Source organism: Buteo buteo, chromosome 9, assembly GCF_964188355.1.
Source record: "Buteo buteo chromosome 9, bButBut1.hap1.1, whole genome shotgun sequence".
In the NCBI taxonomy this organism is placed as follows: domain Eukaryota; kingdom Metazoa; phylum Chordata; class Aves; order Accipitriformes; family Accipitridae; genus Buteo; species Buteo buteo.
In genome coordinates, this window is record NC_134179.1 from 29,807,062 (window position 1) to 29,827,781 (window position 20,720).

The 20,720-nt window shown below is 40.4% G+C and overlaps 1 protein-coding gene across 8 annotated transcripts in view; it reads right to left on the reverse strand.

The window, feature by feature from the left end:
• ARID1B (AT-rich interaction domain 1B) overlaps positions 1 to 20,720 on the reverse strand; it is a 336,792-nt gene that overhangs the window by 228,819 nt on the left and 87,253 nt on the right. For all 8 annotated transcript variants that reach the window (XM_075035934.1, XM_075035940.1, XM_075035938.1 and 5 more), the window contains exon 4: positions 4,258 to 4,368. In XM_075035934.1, coding sequence (XP_074892035.1) covers positions 4,258 to 4,368 — 111 coding nt within the window. The remainder of the gene's footprint in view (positions 1 to 4,257; positions 4,369 to 20,720) is intronic.

Here is a 20,720-nt window from a genome sequence, read left to right on the forward strand (position 1 = left end):
ACTACTATTTTGTTCTGCATAGAAATTGCTCTTCCTCCATGAAAAGGCCCCAGTAAGTGATGTCACAGAATTAATCCACGAACTCAGAATTCTGAGTGACCTAATAAAGCACCGACTCCTGCAACCCCAGATACAACCCTTCCCCTTCAACACTGCATGACCTCCAGTAAACACAAGATGAACCTCAGCAAAGTTATAAGACTAAGGCCACGATTTCCCTACAGTGTACACCAATGCAGCTGAGGGCCACCATAAACCCACCTCCCCTGCAGCCTCCAGCCATGCATGCTCAAGCTTCGGGGCTTGCACTCACTGACTGCTTTAAACAGCTCAGGGATGCAAACTGGCAGAAAATTTACCTTACAAAAAGAAGTGAACTGCCTTCTGTCTGTCTGGGGCTCTGTGACTGCTGCAGGGCCCAACTGTGAACACTGGGATCTGCTGTGCCACCATGTCTCAGCTGAGAGGATGACAGCATCTTAAACTCTTCCAGCAAGATCATACAGTCTTTTAGGATGTGGCTAAAATCAAAGCTGCTGCAGTCCCCACTGTCCCCCTTCCCATCACAGCTTCTGATTCCCATCTCCTCTTCTGAGGTACCACTGATGCCCATGCAATTACACAGTGATTCAGTCAAAAACTAACCCAGAAATAGAGAGAGTGAGTGTTTCTCAGCTGGTTCAATTGCCCAAGTCAAATTCACTGGCCAGTCCCAGGAGTGGCAGTGGAGGAGATGGGACGGCACAGCCAACACACTGCGGGGCGCACAGCAGGACTGCGACTGCCCTCGCTTACAACGGCTCAAGCAGCCACAGAACTTTACCTGTACGTTGCAACAAGAAAAAGTTAGCAGGAACTCATGTTTCAAAAGCATGGCAACCTTGGATAGGCCATTTGACCTCACACCTCAAACAAGCACACCTGAGACTGGACAAAAAAGGACCTTATTAAAACAAAACAAAGTAACAGCAAAACCACCAATGCCTATCTGAAATTACTTTCATACTCATGCCAATAAAATAAAATTAAATTCATTTAAGTTTTCTGCTCTTCATTCTATCAACACAATCCAATGTGAACATTAACAAAATTACTCATTAAAGACAAAATAGAGGATTAGCCTTCATAGACACACACAGAGCCCACTGCTGACACAAGGCCTTTTACTACAACAACAAATTTGCAGATGTATCATTTGGAAACTTTTTCCTGTAAGTCTGCTCTAGCTTTCTCACAATCGCAGAAATATGTCTTTTGCTATTATCCCTTAAGTCTGGCTAAATATACTCTGTAGTAGCTGTTATCCAGATAATTTCATTCAGGCCTCTCCCTCTTTATTCCTCCTCTCTAACGGGGAACAGTTTCTGTTTATGACTTCCTTTCCTTCGCACAGTACCTAACTCCCATGTTTTCTCAAAAGCTTGAGATTTCCTTCTAATTGTGACCCCAACAAAAGTGCTCGGAGCACTATTCTGTGCAACTTTTCATTTGGGCTCTCAGTGACTCCACATGGCCAGAGACCCACAGGTCAAACCCTCCAGATATCAGAGCAGTTAGGAGAAGGAAAGCAAGCATTGTATAGAATCTGACAGGCCATTAGAAGTAGCTAATAAAGCCATATTTTGTTTGTAGCCATTTGTTACCAACCCACATTACAAATTTGTCTGCTTTGAACTTTATGGGAACATTCATGCCAGGACTTTTATATACAATGTGTGAAGGAAACGGAACAACTATTGAGCTGTTTAGCTGCACTTTCTGTGACACAAACCTGAAAAAAACTCTCCCAAAGGATGACACAAGCCAGCATTCAGTGCCACAGAAAGTGGCCCGGTCCTCTTCAAATCCATCAAAGGAAAAGTCTTTTTTCAAAGCTACATCAGAGAACACCATTTAGTATTACATCTCTTTTGTTGTTTTTAGACACTTGTATAAGCTTGCTATGTAGCTGCTGTGATTTTACACAATGCCCTTAAGAACTAATAAGATAACGGGCAAATTGTATAAATACCAGAATACCATGAAACAAAACATATCCAAATGTTATTAAAAGCGTAACACCACTGCTATCATTTCAAGCTTCACTGTACAAAGATGACTTACTGACTACTACCCTGAAGAACAGCATTATCTTGAAAACAAGCTTAAGAAGCCATATTTAGTATCCCAAAATGACACTATAACTAGGAATACTAAACAAGGGATAGTGATCACAGGTTTTCCTAAGCAGTCCAAAACTGCATACAGAACTCTCCTGCTCCAGAGAAAAAACAAAGCTATTCATACCCCAAATCGAATTATATTAAAGCATTTATGTTCACCGTACTTTGAATGTATGGATTCTTCCTAATTTCAAAGACATTTTCCTTGGATGCAAGATGATGGGGAGTTTGCTTGCTCTACCAAAAAAAGCCTTGTCACCACATATGAAGGATTGCAGTTGGTTTTAAATTTGAAAACCAAAATAAATAAATAAAAAAAACCACAAAAAAAACCCCAAGCCAAAACCAAAACAAAATACAAAATGATAATACCTCCCATTCCCCTCCATATGCAAACAGCAGGGGTTTTGAGTATATTAAGTGCTCTCTGGTTACTTATTAAAGCTTTTCAGTAACGAAGTGTCTCAATAACAGCATTTGGGACCAACTTAGAGTTTAAGCTATGTGGCCAAAATGGTTAACATTCACTGTTAATACTACCAGCTCACTCATACCTAGAATAATGAGCTACTAAATATACCAAACACTCAGGGACACAGATAATACCCAATACTCTGCTTAGATATCATGACAATGGAGGTAGGACACAGCATGGATTAAAAGTAGGACAATTGTTTAAGAAAAAACACAGGCAAATTAGTAGAACATTAGTTGATAAATAACTTTACTTCTCTCTACCCTAATAAACACTGTTCATGAAAAACTGGGAGGTAAAAAGTCCCTTTTAATATCACTGCTTTTTAAAGTAGGTAGTTATTGCCAAAACAGTTCAATGTCCACAGCAGCTACTATTTTTAAGGTAATTGCCAGCATTCATTTTTGAGATCTGTTCAGAGACATTAGTCTTTTTAAAAAAGGCGTCCTGAAAAACTGTCAAATTAATACCAGGTCCAAAGCAAATGGATATCTCTTCTCACACCAGTTTCCATAGCTTCTCTCAAGACATGCATGTCTCAAATGTCATGTAAAGAATTTGTGGCACATACACTCTCCTAGGTGCCAAAGATATAACTTTAAAATGCTGTGAAGATGTTTATTGCCCTATTTTTAGGGATTGGCAATAGTGCCATGTGCCAGAGGTGAAATATACAACATACTACCAGATTTCACAGATACATTTGGTGTCTTGTTAAGGTAAACTCTTCAGAGAGATCCCTCTGCTAACTGCAAATGAATATATATTCAGTGAACTGCAGGAAAAATCCTATATGTTTATTATACATTATTTCAAGCCAGAGGTTACATAGTTTATAAAAAGTTTTCATCATTTAAGCTGAGCACATTCTAGTTGGTTTAAATTCATGCTGTTTTACTACCAACAAACAAGAAAATCTCCAAACCACGAGGGGCACACAGAGACAAGGCTAAAGAGTACTTTGTCCATTATAGTGAAATAAGACCTTCAAAAATGCAAGTAGCTGCAGTGTCTTTGCAAAGTATATTCATTTGGGCTGTTTCCCCCCGCAGCAGAATGCATAGAGCTCAGAAAAAGTAAGAAATGTTAGTCCGAAATAATGTCCTAACCAAAAGATCAACCTAGCCCAACTATCACTATCATTCCCACTTCTACACTTCTCTAGTAATAGACAGTAGCAGAATTAACACATCAAACTCATTACAGATACTCAGGGTTTGGAGCAAATAACTCCTGGTAGCAGTATTCCAAACCAGAATCTACTGAAATCCTTTGAAAAGGGCACAGAAAAAAGCCTCTTCCTCACCAGATTGTTTTGTGCAAGTATGGAATTCCTAAAGCTAAAAAAAAATCAATCCATTTCCTCTATGCAAATACACATGTGCACAAGCACAAAACATGCATGTGCATAAATAGTGCTATTTTGAACCAGAACAAGCCTAAACAAAGTCCACTCATATACAAGCTGTCTGTTCTCATCATATTTTTAAAAACAGTTTGTGATCAACCTCGTTTAATATTTCTTCTCTCAATATTTCATATCCGCTCATCCTAGATGCAATGAAATGGTACATAAAGTGCTTTCATTATAAAATACTGAAACAAACATTAGTTTCTTACTGGTAAGCTCGATGGTCTTTCTTGCTGGATTAGATTCAAGTCTTCATGGTTAGGCTTTCCTGGGGCCATAGGGGGTTGAGATCTGGTTCCATAGCCTTCCTGAGACATGTCCTGCAACAACAATTGTAACAGAATTATTAACCTTACTCAGTAATTACAGTTAAATCCGCATCACAGAAGGGTGAAAATACAACAGCTGAGTGCTGATGGTTTTTTTGATCAGAAGATTTTACTAGTTAAACCTTCCTGATGGTAGTATCAAGCCCACACAGGTACCGCTATGTCCTGCACTGTTTGTAAAAAAATCCAGGGAGCAGAGCTGCATGATGACAAGCAGCAGGGAATCACACCACTGGAACATGGGGAAACACAGGAAACCAAGCCTGCTAAATAAACGACCCCCTTTTACTGTAAAAGAGTAGCAAGCACAAAGTGTTCAAAACATTCATCCTACTCTGAGATGTATTCTCAAGTGTTTTGATGAAGTACTGAGCCAGGTGGAAGACTGGACTTGAAAGTAAGATTGTAATCCTGCTGTGTAATCAGACTCCTGTAACGACCCTGGATTTACCATCACTACTACTGGCACAACTTTCAAACACTGGCTATCAGGTTGTAGTACACAACGCAGTCGCTGCATCTGCTGGAGGCACGTCGCATCGTGTATCGGATCAAGGGTAGCTCCAAAGCCTGTACCAGCAACCTGGGGGTTTTCCTCCCTACACAAGCCCAAGCAGTCTTAGGTAATAGCCTAACACAACACCCACCACCCAGGGGCGGGGGGAGACACGAAACAGCCTCCTCCGTGCCATCCCCCGGCCCGCAACACAAGCTTACTTCACACGTATAGATACTTGCCCATTGCAAAGCCTTAGGTTCAGGCTTCATTTTAGCTACTATAGCAGCTTGTACACTAACTTCAAGGAAAACAACAGAAAGCACAATACTGACTTCAGCATGTACAACTGGCAGGGGAAGTTGAAGAACCAGTTCCCGACTGCTAGAAAAGATATCTCGCCTTAAAGGTTTTTCTTTGTTGCTTTTCAATGGTTTAATTCTCCTTTCCCCCTCCCGAGTTTACTACCAGTTCAATTCGCTTCAGCCGCCCTCACACCTCCACTTCTGACACGTACCTGAAAGCACACACGCGCGCCTGGTGCGGAGGAGCGGGGGAAGCCGTCCCCTGCCCCATCCCCCTGTAGCCCGAACATCCCCTTGCTGCTGCTGCTGCTCGGACAGCCGCGCGTCCGCACCAGCGGTACTGCTCGGGCATCGACTCTGCGAGGCAGCTGGCTTGCAGAGCAGGAAAGCTTTCTGTCTCTCTTTTTAGCCCAGCTCCTGACAGAGGGGAACTTGCTAACAACCGTACTGTTTCCATTCAGAGCCTTCCACCACTTTGGACTCTCCCGAATTATTTTAAGGGACGCAGAAAATTCAACGGGGCTAATAAAACAACCCCCGGCAAACCTGATACGATGAAAACCCAGCAATAAACGATCCTATCCCTAAGCCGGTGCCAAGTAAAATCAAGAAACACTTAAAAGGCCAGCACTTCAATGTGGTTACCAGCAGAGGGTAACAATTAGGCTTAAGGGTGACAAAGGCTGATGGCTGAATGATTATTATCCCCTGTGACCCCCCGCGCTCCCCCCCTCCCAGATTTCCACTTGTCACACAGCTCTCCTGCTGCGCACACCAGCAGGTTCCTGTGGATTAACAGTGAGGTTTAAAATCAACAAATGGCACAAGGCCTCCATTCAGCAGCCTTCACCCCAGTACAAAGGAGTAGAAAGGTGCAGGACAGCTTCACAATAGGCAAACAAATGAGCAAACCTCTGCTTTCCTTTTTATTTAAAAACGCGCACGCACACACACACACTCACGCACATGCACGCTAGGGGTTGTCGCTGCGCAGGCATCTGTAATAAACCCAGCAACCCCAGATTTCAACTTCCAGTTCAGCGTTCGACTCTCCTCTTCCTAATTCTTAAAAAAATACACCAAATAAGAACCACTTGTTAAAACAGCAACAACAAAAAACCACCCAGAAATACCAAGAGTGGTGAAAAAGGATAAATGGAATATTCAATTTAGGAGACGTCATTTTAGAAACACAATTGTTCCTTTTTCCAAACAGACCCTACAGGATTTCTCTGGGAAGCAAAACATGGTTTATATTTTGAAAAATCAAGAGCCATTAATTCCTTACAAAGTACCAAGCATCGTTCTTCCCACATGTTTGCAAGATTTTAACCTCACTTCCTACTGAAATTTCCAGGGGGACCAGAGCAGGAGAGGGAAGAGACAGCACGCTTTCTCTTGAGAAATACTGCATGTTGAATGGAATTTACTTTTACCTGGGTATTTGAACACTACCTATGAAATGTCTTTCCACACACTGAAGAGCACATTAAAAACCCCAGACATGACACACTTTGTCTTTTTAAATGCACCATTTTCATCATGCTTTCCTTTCTGACTGTGCTTTCCTTTCTGAAAAATCAAATCCATTTGCATAATTCCAGATGAAGTTTGGAAACAAATACTGCAGACATCCGTGTTTGTTACGATGCAGATACCTGTGCACTCCAAATGGGACGAGATCACATACTCTTTCTTATATTCTCCATACAGCCATTTAGATACTTGGATCACTGGAAACTTGGAAAGCAGCTCTTGAGAAGTAAAGAATCAGTTTACTCTCAGTAAGTTGCAGGCATGAGAATCTCCCAGATGAAATATGCATGGGGCTGTGTGTATAATTTTATGTGTTTATACCTATGTGTTGTCCAATAAAAACAGTCCATTTATATACGAAACAAAATGACGATTAAATAATAGCATATTACACTAAGAGGTTGGCTTCATAACCAAAATAGTGCTTAGTATCTTTTTCACTGAAAAATGGGAGAGAAAATCCCTGCTGCCTTTCTTCAGTTCTGCATTAGGAAATTTTGTTAACATACAGAATATTACAGAATAGATACAACAGATTAAGAGATAAATAAGAAATAAGAACAGAAGTATTAGGGTAAATTGTCCCTCACTGAAGAAATGCATGGAATTGGCAATTCTCACTTTCAGTTTTGAAAGGTCATTTTTCTTTCTAGCATCTAGGAATGGAGTTATTGGGGACTGAACAGAGGAAACGTAAGGAGAAGAGGAACATGTTACCATGTGTTGTGCTACATCTACATACAGTCATGGCTGAGGAGTCCCCAGTTGATACTAGGGCTCAATCTTCTGCTGGGATCCCTGATTTTTTTTTTTTTATTTTGACTCCCAATATTTCATCCATCAATGGCATCAGCTTTCAAAGCAAAGCTTATGATTTTTTTATGAATCACAGAAAATCCTTCCTCCCATAGAAGAGCATGTGTGTAAGAAAGAAATCCAGGCTTTTATAAACAGAAGGCTACAAGTTTCCACTCAGAACCTCCCAACTTGGCATAAACCCAATCATATCATAGCTGTTATAGCACAAACTGTCAACAAAGTTGTAAAATAACTAAAAGCAGGGTTTCCCCCATCAGATTTTAGAAGAGGCATAGGGACAAATAACCAGCAACTCATAAAATGATACTCAAAATAGCTGAAGTTTAGACTTTTTAGACCTTTCAAAAAACATTTATACTGTGAAACAGGTAGACGAAAAAAAAAAGGGGACTATGCCTACATATACCCAGCCTAAAACCTATGTATTGGGTAAGCTGTTCAGAAACCAATCCATATACAATTATTCTATTTGGGTAATAATAACAACCAATTGCTTATCATCCACAGAGACAGGACTAGTTATTTACCTCCTATTGACATACACTTTTAGCTTGCTCTGCAAATTGTGGTATATGGACGGAGCTCAAGATTTGTGTAGTCTGAGGAGCAAGGGAGGAAACAGTATGTTCTTCCCTTTTACTTGCTGTTACTGTACTCATCTTACAAACTTTTCAAGTCTCTAATTCTGGTGTGGGATTTCACTAACACAGGGGTTTAAAGCGACCAAGTGAGCCAATGTGTCAGCCTGCAAGAAAGTCAAAAGCCTTGTTCCTGCCTCCCACAACTATAGCAGCTGGACACACAACCCCTTAGTTTGTGTTAGTGGTCTTTATTAGACCACTTTGTGAAATGGTGCAACTTAAAACTTGCCAGAAAAGTAACCCCTCTCCCCCCAGCTTTATCATGGGTTACTGAGCAGAGCTGGCCTACGGGAAGGGTTGGGTGAGCGAAGAGAGGAAGGAAACTTCCCTCCTCCGGCAGCACCAGCCACGAGGCCAGCTCCACCAGCCACCAGACTGCAGCCCAAGTCAACTGCACTGCAACCACTTCGGAGTAGGCCACTGATAGACAACTTTTCCCTTTTGATGTGCAAGGCTAGTTAGTGTCATGCGTTCACCCCCTAGCTGGACCTAGTTCAAACCAAGAACGTCTGTCCACATTTACGTGTTCCCTGCAAACCTGAATGAATGTAGTGCTGTAAATGCTTGAAACCATGTAGATGAAATGCACATTTTTTATAAGTTCTACCTAAGAAGATAAGATCTAGTTATTAAATACTTTAAGTTATTTTTAATGGAAAATGAAAGCATAGTGAAAACATTAATGTTTGGGGGAAACCACATTTAAAGAAGGGCTGGGTGAGAAATATCATTCAGGCTTCATCCACTTCTACTGCAGCAAATTTCAGAGGGATGACATGACCACCCACGAAGATAAGTACCATGATGGTTAAATACAAGGAAAATAATTTATGGAAAATTGTATACTAGACTTCAATTTGAAAAACTCATTAAAAACTATTTTAGCTTATGTTCTTGATTCAGTTGGTTGATCCTTAGAAGACTTCAAGTGTGAAAGCAGTGAATTCTACAGCAATGTGACAACAGCAAAATTGAAAGCAAATGTGTTTTGGTTTTTTTTTTTTCCTGAGACAACTTGAGAATGGAAGTCAGGACTCAGTGCAGCAGCCAAGAGGAGCATACAGCCTTACAATGCAAGATTATTTTACTCATCTCTGAAGGGATACTGTGGAACAGAAAGAAGGCAAGTGATATGTTATGGGCTATGGAAGGACATTCCTTGTTATGACTTAGCCAAGCATCTGTTCATTCTGTGTAGGCAAACACATACCAACACATTTCCTCTCTTTCCACCTTCTGCAGTAAAAAGCTACAATAAAAAAAAAAAAAATTACTTACCAGAATGGTGACATATCCGTATACAGCCAACTTCTAGCCCAACCTAATAACTAACATGTCACCTCCCAAGCTGTACACTCTCTAGCAGCACAAAACTGACAACAAAGGACAGCCAACCTGTTAGAGGAATATTGTAGGTAAGGCTGCACTCAGAAAAAAATGTTATGCCCAGGGGCACAGGCAACACTGAGTCTCATGCAAGCAGCAAACAGAATGCAGCCCTGTGGGCAACAATCTACTAAGGACAAAAGAGCAGAGAGGTTTGCTTGAATCCTGGACAGACGGTCTGCAGAGATCCTGCAGGATATAGATGGACTCCTGCAGAAGATCCTGGGTCAAGAAGAAATGCATATATATGTCCTGAATTTTATGAATCAGAAATAGAAAAAAACAAACCAAACAAAAAACCCTAAAGCCTCAAAGAAAAGGAAATCGGTATCTTGCAGCTGGAGAGCATTGTGCAAGGAAGAGCAAGGAAGTCTCTTATTGCACAGAGGGAACAGGTGATTGCAGGAAAAAAATTGTTTGGTAGGTCCCAGCAACTATTACACCAACAAAAAAAGAAGAGAGTGCTAACCACCGGAGGTGGATTACCAAAGCAGTCTGGTAATCCTCTTCAACATGCTAGTCTGTGTTTATGTGATCAAGTAAATAAACCCTGCTCATAACCAGAATACGTAAATCATTTCAAGCCAACCCTCTACCACCACCATGGAAACCTGAATGGAGACAAGGAAAGCAGATGCCCTAAAGTACAGCAAGCAACAGGCTGGCATCTACCTCAACATGCTGATGCTATTGTTGATTGTTGCTTCAGTGGGGCTGACAAGCAGCAACTGCTCTTCTTTCAGGTGGTTATCATTTCCTCGCAGTCAAGCCAGGACAGGATTGTGCCCTCAGAAACGAAGGTGATACTTCACCGTACCAGGTTAATTTCGGTCTTGGTCTTCATTACAGGTACTAGAGGGAATCAAGAGCTTCAGAGAAGTACCAAAGCAAAATAGTCCTTTCCTTTTCCAAAAGGAGATAGTTCATCCAGAAATCATACCTAACTCCTCAGAGAAAAATCCTACCATGTACCTGGACAAATTTGGAAAACGTGCCAGTTTGGATGCCTCAAGTGTAGACCAGTCATTGTCAGTAAGATACCTCATCTTCTTCTTCAATGATATTAATACCTTCCCTTCCAAGATACCTGCAGTTTCATTCTAAAACTTACTATTTCCTACATCTCTTTTTTAAGCTAATTAAAAAAAAACACCACCACCCCCCCAAAAAAACAAAAAAAACCCCCAAAACCATCTACAATGGGAACACCATTTTCTCCCTTCAGGATCCCAATTATCACAGAATGACAACCAAGTTAAGTCTTAAGACCCCGGAGGGGAAAAGAAAAAATATACTTTACGTAGCAGGCAGCAGTTGATGCAAAAGATAGTTAATTCAGGTAAGCAAATATATTATTAAGGCTCAGTCCATCAAAACTGTCAGGAACTTATTAGAAACCCAGACTACCTAACTATGGAAGGTTTTCCCCTGCAGAATACACCGAAAGCACTTTAAAAGCAGATAAGGTCAAAAAAGCTCCCCACATCTTACAGGAAGAACACTGTTTGGACAGCATAGCTTCTAGTCACATATTGGGTAATTTGAGCCAACAAACAAGAGAGAAGGGTCTCTTTTCCTAAATGCTCTAGTCCATTTTCACACGTGTCTCATCTATATGGCCTCCAGGAGCCACGTTAAGCAAGTGATGCAGGAAGAGCTCCAAGATGAAATCATTCTCAGAAACCCTTATCTTGCTATTCTCTTTATGCCACTATTGCATTCCATGGATCACAGAGCATATCAATAGTGGATTTAATCAGAAACAAGACATTTCTTCTAGTTTTCTTCTCTCATACTTGTAACATGCCACATGAAAAAAATAGGTGAGTTTGATGTTTGATGTTCATATTAAAATGTGACTGTTGCACATTGCACAGCCTGATGAACAGCTGTCAGTTCTTCATTTACAGGCAAAAAAAGGTAGTTTTTTGTTCTACAGATGCAAAGTTCCAGTGTGAATGAAGAGACGAGAGAGAACCTGAAGAGGTAATCTGAGAAACGCAACTTGGAAATAAGGGGTAAAACAAGCATTTTATTTCCATTAATTTTCCCATGTTTAAAGAGTTTGTTGGACTTTTCCTAAAAAACCCTACAAGACTGGGCAGTCCCACCACACTTTCATTTTCTACACCCACTCCTTCCTCTCCCTGCCCATCCTTTCACTGACAAAGCTATAGTAAAAAAGAAAAAAAAAAAAAAAAAAAAGAGCCCTGGCAGTTTTTACATGTCCTATTCTTTATAGTCACTTGGGACAGACTACCACATTAATGTAATGACTTACAGATTTTGTGTCATCCAGCATCCTCCCCTGCCACACTAGTCCTTCCTAAAACTTGGGGAGGAATGCATCTCTTCAGCAAACGCGAGACGCAAAGCTGGACTGAGACACAGCTCCGCACCCCTAAGGAAGAGCTAAACCCAACAAAACGCAGGAGAGGGCAGGATTTAAAACAAGCCATTTCTTTCAACTCGGCTGCCACCGAAGCAGGGAGCTGGGGGGCTCTGTGCCCCAGAGGGCAGCAGCCTGCCCCAGACTGCCTGCTGCCGCTGAGGAAGCTCTCCCAAGCTTACGGCTGGCTGGCAGAAACGAGGTCAGAGCACTGCCCGCAGCTTACAGCAGAGCTGAAAGCCTGAAGCCAGCTTACAGAATAAAGAGAAAAGCTGCACCGAGAGCAGCTGCTACCTCTAGGCTAATCGAGCTAGGTACCCAAGGATGAGACTTCCTCACTTGAGACCAGGAAACATTTCTTCAGTGTTTTCTTAGGGGCACGTTTGTAACTGTGCTTTGAGCTATAAGCCAAGACTTCATCTAAAGGCTCATGAAAACCTGTAAATCTGTGAAGAAGGGTTGCAAGCAACACCCAAAACTCCACTGAGGTCACATAAAAAACCCCAAACCCAACAAAACAGAATGGTGAGGTTTGTTTTGCGGGTTTCTTAAATGGTTGAAATGAGGTTTACCTACTATTTTATCAACAGAAGAATCATAGGAGAAGGAATCATAGGATGGTTTGGGTTGGAAGGGACCTTAAAGATCATCTAGTTCCAACCCCACTGCCATGGGCAGGGACACTTTCCACTAGACCAGGTTGCTCAAAGCCCCATCCAGCCTGGCCTTGAACACTGCCAGGGATGGGACATCCACAGCCTCTCTGGGCAACCTGTTCCAGTGCCTCACCACCCTCACAGTGGAGAACTCCTTCCTCACACCTCATCTAAATCTACCCTCTTTCAGTTTAAAGCCATCACCCCTTGTCCTATCACTACAAGCCCTTGTAGAAAGTCCCTCTCCAGCTTTCTTGTATGCCCCCCTTAGGTACTAGAAAGCTGCTGTAAGGTCTCCCTCGAAGTCTTCTCTTCTCCAGGCTGAACAACCCCAACTCTCTCAGCCTGTCTTCACAGGAGAGGTGCTCCAGCCCTCTGATCATCTTCATGGCCCTCCTCTGGACTTGCTCCAGCAGGTCCATGTCCTTCTTATGTTGGGGGCCCCAGAGCTGAAGGCAGCACTCCAGGTGGGGTCTCACGAAAGCAGCTACGCTTCTTTTGATGCAGCCCAGGATACAGTTGGCTTTCCAGGCTGCAAGCTCACATTGTGGGGTCATGTAGAGCTTGTCATCAACCAACACCGCCAAGTCCTTCTCCTTAGTGCTGCTCTCAATCTCAATCCACTCATCGCCCAGCCTGTATTTGTGCTTGGTATTGCCCTGAACCATGTACAGGACTTGGCACTTGGCCTTGTTGAACTTCATGAGGTTCATATGGGCCCACCTCTCAAGCCTGTCAAGGTCCCTCTGGATGGAATCCCTTCCCTCCAGCGTGTTGACCACACCATGCAGCTTGGTGTGGTGCACTCAATCCCACCGTCCATGTCGCTGACAAAGATCTTAAACCGCACTGGTCCCAATACCGACCCATGAGTAACACCACTCATCACTGTTCTCCACTTGGACATCAAGCTGATGACTGCAACTCTTGAAGTGTGACCATCCGGCCACTTCATTAGCCGCTGAGCAGTCCATCCGTCAAATCCATGTCTCTCCAGTTTAGAGATAAGGATGTTGTGCACAAGTCCAGGTAGATGACATCAGTTGCTCATTGAAGCTCAGATGCAAAGAAGTCTGTAATAATTTTGGTAAAGAAGGCTTTCTCAGCTGGTCTCTACTGTTTTGGTTAACTTAATTTTTCAGTATGTGAGAGGGTTAGCGTGTTACATTTGGGGCTACTGGAATTAGAGAATTAGCTGTATTACCATCCTCTCCTTCTCTGCAGTCTGTGAAGACACAGAGTATCTTGTGCAACAACCTTTAAATACAGCCACCATGTGGAAAAATAACTGAGTCCAAGCAGTGGAAAGAGAACAATAATTTCCAGAAGGAAGCACCCACCAGCAGAAGCAAATCAATGGTCTGCACAATACAACACTTTAAACCAACAGCAGCAAACAATTTCTTTAATCTTTGAGGTAGAAAAGTCTTCACCACCATCACCACAACCACAATTTTTTCAAAAGAAAGTATTCCCAAGTGGGCTGGTGTTGGGAGTGGTGGGAGGTGGGTGTAACGGGGTAGAGAACAAGTGAAAGAAGTGATGAAAACTTTAAAGTCTGAGACCAGACCACTGACTACTCTTTAATACAGCAATGAAAAAACCAGTAACTTTGATTAAAAGTTGGTAAAGGATTGCTAGGTAATAAAGCAACAATAAACCTCTCCTTTTTTGTGAGGGTGAAGGAGCACTATCTTTATGAATTCTGTATGCAGACACCCAAAACCCAAACACATATAGGTAGTTATTTAATTTTCTACCTAAAAACATGCATGTGGAAGATACCCAGGGCGAGTACTTGGCAATCAGGGAGAAGCATGAGGAAGACATGAAGAGAGAGGCTGTGCTCTTGCAGAGCTTGATTTATTGAGGGACAGCTCATCAAGACCAGCAGTTGTTTTCCTCTCTCCCGCAATAAAAACACCAAGCAGTTTTGTCAACATGAAAAGGTAAACTTGTTTTTTAAGTGGTATCTTATTTACTTTGACTTTGCTATTTCATTCTTTGTTGTCCATACCTGACTGCAACAAGTAAAACACTCTAAGATTTCAGCTGCATGCTCCAAAATCTATTCTAAATCCCACTACAGTAGGAGAGAAATGCAGTAAAAGCAAAATACTGGAAAGGATAATATAAAATATATGCTGACCTATATTCAAGATAATACATTGTCTCAACAACAAAATCCCAATTCAAAATACGGAAAATAAAACTAAATATATGTACACTGAACATCTTCAATTATTAAAGAAAATACGGGCAGCCAAAAAAATACGGTGGTGAATTTTATGCCAGGAAGTATTAACAAACTTATTTTCCTTACCTCTGAGGAAAAAAATGTGTGTTAATTTAAAGGCCATAAGAGAATACTGCTGTATTGCAACTGGCCATGAGGTGTAATTTACAAGACCACTGAAATTTGGAATATATACTGCTCATACAGAACTAAAAAAAAGCCCAGAAAACAAAAAACCCCCTACAACTCAGATTTATTAGTACTTTTCAGACTTTACAACTTTATCACTTAATTCATAGTACTATACTATTTGTATTTTAAAATTTTTCTTAAAACAGGATTTGTGCATTTATATTCTAAAACATTTGTTTAGACAAGTTTGTCTATGAACAGCCATCAGATTAATGGATCATAAAGTAAATGACTATTACATGATCAGGTATCTTTTGATAAACTCGCTATTCTGTTTAATTTACTGCTAAATTTCAAAGGTAGGGATAAAATTATTTCTGGGATATTAATTTTGCTCTCAGAATAACAATAAAAGAAAATCATTGAGTAATAAGGAGAGTGGTAAGGGGAGCAACAATAGTTATGATCCCTAATCTCCTGAAACAAAATAGTTTTATCAGCCTGCATTCCCATAGTTTTACTATCAAGTTAATTAATTGACTCCTACACTAATATCTAAATGCCAAGCAATTAATGGCACTGAACTATAAATGGCTTTGTCTTTGCTCTTGTAAAGTTATTTTATAAAGCAAATGCAATTCTATCACTTCGCTGACTTAATGCAGGCTTTGCAAGGTTAATATTCCCAAGCAATCGCAAAATAAAGAACTGCTTTAATTAACCTTCTGTGATTTAAATACTGAGAGAAATAAGAATTTAGAGACTTTAAATACCACCACCATCATAACAACAAGAATAATAATACTTTGTGGATCAAAGCCAAACCACTGATTTGAGAACTTTGAGAAATACATTTGAACACATGTATCTTAACTGTATTTCTAAACTCATTAAAAAGACTTTTCTCTAAGCATAACATACTAAATCCATGACAGATTTTACATAGTTTTTGTAGTTGAGATGAAAAATGTTTCCTTTCAGGATTAATTACTTTATATATACTTAAGTTTTTAGTTTGAAAAAATGATTTGGCATCCCCACCTTTTGCACTAGAATGCTTCACAGAGATTTTTGTTACGAACATGGGACATTGCCTGCTGATTCTACAAACTGATTGCATGTAAGTAACTCACCACCTGAAAATAAAGGAGTAAAACAGGACTTCCCTCTTCCCCTGAGACTAAGTTTTCTCTCTTTCCAATTTAGCTGAAAGGAGGCTCTTATTGCCAGAGTTTCTTTATGATATTGTATGCTAACTTCGTTTTAGTATATGAAAAAAATCATCAGGACTCAGGCCTTTCTGCATTGCTCATCTTACAAGCACAAGAGCTGCGATATGTCTACTTGGTTTAGAATGATACAAAAACACAGGAATAAAAACTAAAAACCAGCAAGGTACAGGTGGTCATGGACATTCCTGCCAAACAGGTTTGCAGTGTGCTCTGACCCATCTCCTCTGACTATCCGGCCAGATATCATCAAACCCCCATCAGCAGCAGATGCCTGAAGAGGTGCACTTGCTGGTTTCTCAGGAGAAGAAAGGCGACCTTCAAAATTCCTCCTTCAAACTGCAAACAGAAAAGCCTACTTTTGGCAGAAAACCATTAATAGATGAACACAGCAAAAGAACAAACAGACTAGGAAAAAGTTTAACTACACTTGAGGGAACTTTAAACTGAGGGTCCCATACAATTGTTAAGACAACACAGAGGCAAACAAATACTTTCACCAACAGCCCTTTGGAAGATTATAAAACAGAAGCATAAACAAGCTTGCTACATTTTATATATATGCAGTAGTACCACTTTGCAAGATAAAATACTTCTCCTTTCCCAGTAATATCACGTAACAAATCCAAGTTACTACGAAGACAGATATGTGTAAGGGGTAGTTATGCATGCTAACTTTAAAGGCTTCAGATGTAATAGAGCTGATTTTTATTTGGCTAAATTGATCACCGTATCTGTAAATGCTTGCTTTATAATAACAGGGTCAAGACAGTCTTCTCAAAATCTAAATGTAGTTTTTGGGGTTTGGTCAACATGCCTTCAGCAAAAATAAGCCTGTGCTGCTCTGAGTGCTGCTCCATGCTATGTCCTCAATTTTGTGTTCGTGCTCAGGTGTGAGTTTACAGACAATTATCCTTGTTTTTTCTGCCTGACTATTCCTGCTAGCTACTTGGCTCTGGAAGATCATTCTCCAAGTCTGACAAACTAGCACCTATTATAATCTTATAAATACAGATATAAATCACTGAGGGAAAAAGAGAAAGGTTTTGACACATTTCCTGGAATGATATAAACAATGCTGAGCAAACAGAGCATTCCCCACCTGGACAATAATCAGCTATTCCCACTACTGGGAAAAGATGTAGCACAACAGGAGTCACGGTTTCACTGAACTCCTGAGATGAGTAAGTAACCTTCACCACACAGATAAACAGCCATATGCTTAACACTTATTTGCTATTATAGCAGCATCATGATTATGAAATAAGACTTTATAAAAGCAGAAATCTAACTGGCAAAGACTTCAATCAGTTAAGTGTTCATTGAACCTACACAGGTTCAAACCTCATTTGCCCTTCCTGAAAACTTCACGTGCTTAAGAAAGGCTCAAAAAGGATAAATTAGTTTTATGTACAAGATCAGAACGGTTCCTAAGTATTTCAACAGTTTGTTTTTAAATCACTTCAGTGTTCAGCAAGGTAAGGTGACAACTGCCTTTCAGAGGTGCTGGCCACTGTTGGCTTGTCTAGAAGCCAGGATTTAAGTTGGGGGGGTGTGTTTGGAAGTCAGCTGCTGAAAGCCTGCTCCCCTTCCCTCCTCCCCCTCCAAGCCCAGCCAAGCTTTATTACAGATGCAAGAAGTCAAGACTGCACTCTGCCTTTTGGTATCTATCTGGGCTGTCTGAAGTAGGTTGACAACAAAAGGTTCAACATACCAAAATGGATGCCTTCATAAAAAGTTATACTGTTGTTTTTCCTTGTCCCTAATTTCAGGTCCCACAGAAAGGAGGCTGGAAAAAGCTGACAGAAGTACATATATCTTTATGAGAATTTTCACCCAGGTGCTTTCTTGTTAGGCATGTGTCTGCACACTACATACAAGCAGCCCTGATTTCTAAAAGCCAACCAACAAGCACACCTCAGAAGCAAATGTTCTTAGTGCCATGAATTTGGGGGTGAATGGTTTAAAGGCATCCCTTCTCCCTTGTACCTCTTCACCCTGGAAAGAAAAGAATTGCTTCTAAGCTAAAAACAAGCCCAGTATTTTAAGACAGTGTGAATATACACTGGGCACTAAGCACCTCTGCTGCTGGAGACGACGGAAGCCATGAAGGATCTACGGTACACAAGTAGTGGTGTCAGCCACTGCTGATGGCAGGCAACAATCTCTTCTGAACATTAAATTTGATTATGAGTTCTCATATAACTGTAATAGCCGACTTCCACAAAGAATGCTTTCCTGTATGCCTGGCAGCAAATGTCAGATTAACATACAAGCTTGTTCTTCCCCAGATTTCCCGTGGTTCATAACACAACAAATATTAAGTGCAACCATACATCTAGTGGTAGATGATTACAGATACAGAAGTTAAGAGGACAGAAGGACAAATGATTTTTATTACAACTTTAAGCCGTGGGCAGCTGTACGTTACTTCTTAAAGAAGTTTAAATTAAATTCTGCAGGATTTGAGACTGAACTACAGTACAGTCGACTGCTAATTCTAGTAACTTAAGAGTGAAGATTTTATTAAAAAGAATAATTGCATTGAGGTATAAAACTTAAATTTGGACTCATCGAGGACTATCTGTGTTACTTCCTAATGAATCTGGTATTTGCATGTAACACAACTATTCCTAACTTACAACAACAGTATTTTCATACAGTGTTACACCCCAAAACAGCTTGACAAAGTTAATTAACATGCTGCTTATTACACTGTTAAAAGAACTTTAGCAGCTCGCATCAAATTTAAAAACAAGACTTCATCCTCATTATACCAAAATCACTTTAATAATTTGATGCATTTTGCCACAATACAGTTTGTTCTGTTTTCATGACAGTCATACAGCTTGGACATGAAAACGTATTAATTAGTTTCACATTTTGTTCACATTTTCAAAGACTGTTTCAAATTGGGTAATGTTTTATCTGTCCTACCTTGCACTGACTCAACATAAGAAACAGATGTCTGCGCAAGAACATTCTTATCGTCATCTCAGGCTTGCGACTGAGACTAGTGCAAACCATTGTCACCAGTTCAGGAACCTGAAATGTATGGCCTCCATTGATCCTAGTTCAGGGAAACAGAGAGAAGCTGCAGCCCCTTGCAGGAGTGTAAGTGGTCCCTAGCCCTCTGCCCAGAGATGCCTCCCACCTCATCATGCACACTGCTTTCCGCTTTGGATTCTACTTGGGACTACCAAAACGATTCACAAATTCTTACGGGCCTGAATTGCATTCGTCCCCCTAGCCTACTCTCAGAAAAAACCCACTAGTTAGTCTATTTTTATTTGTCCTACAACAACTTGTGTTGAAAAAAATCTCACCAAGATTAGTAGGTCTTATCAGTAGGTAAGGTACTATACTGCGGGGCAAAACAAGGTTTTGGCCAGCTTTTAGAACATTTAAATAAAACCTGACAGTGAGGGAGTCTTGTTTGTTTGCTTGTTTATAAAACATTTTCTTCTTTTAAATAAAAACAGACTAAAGACTGAGCCTGAACTATCTGACTATTCCTTCAAGGCATTTAAAAAAAAATAAAAATCATAGTAACCACAAGGGAATGATGTAAAAGCACACACAGAGCCTCTTGGTGCACACTGTTAACTATAAGGACCAATGCCCCAGAGAAGTGCACACGCATGCCCCACCTCAAGGACCTGCCACACTTTTTTCCCCTTTTAATCTCATGCATACATGTGAGAAAAAGGATCAACACAATCCCACTCTATTCTGGAAACTTGCAAGCAGAAAGCTTCCAGGAACATGTAAAACAAAGGATGACTTCAGGATAACAGCAGCAGGTGTAGAATAAAATCACTATTTTTGTTTAACTAAGACTGAGACCATAATTATTTTGCAGATCCATTTCATCTGTCAAAAAGCGATATGGTCCCAACTCATAAAATAACACAATAAACCTCAAAGGCACGATCCTATCTCGATACATATGAACACATGCTACATAAAACAAGAAAATATATAAACATGGCTGTTTAAAAGCCAGTTGGAAAGCATAATAACCCAAAATATACATCACACTATCTTAACAAAATAATGTTTAATGATGACAGTTTAAGTTTGCAATTACATGACATTCTTGAGCAAAATATCACTTCTACTTATGGCAAAAGATTTAAAACTGAAAAAACAACTGAAGCATTTATTCATTTATATGCCATTTCAAGATGAAAAACCCTGCCAAGGGCAACACTGTAGTAGTGTAGCACATCTTTCTTTCTCTTTTTTCTTTTAAAGAGCAGTAAAGGTAAAAAGAAGTTAAAAAAAAAAAAAACCCACACACAAACCAAAGGCAGTATCTACATCTACTGGCAATACCTAATGATCAATGAATCTGCTACTGCAATAAATTTGCTTAAAACAAAGCTCTTCCTTTAATGGTTTTTACACAGCAGGCTCCTGATATGAAGAGGGGATGACTGATGCTGGCTTACAATATGGCTCTATAGTAAACTATGCCAGTATTACTATCAAATCACCTCTTATGAAACTCCCTTT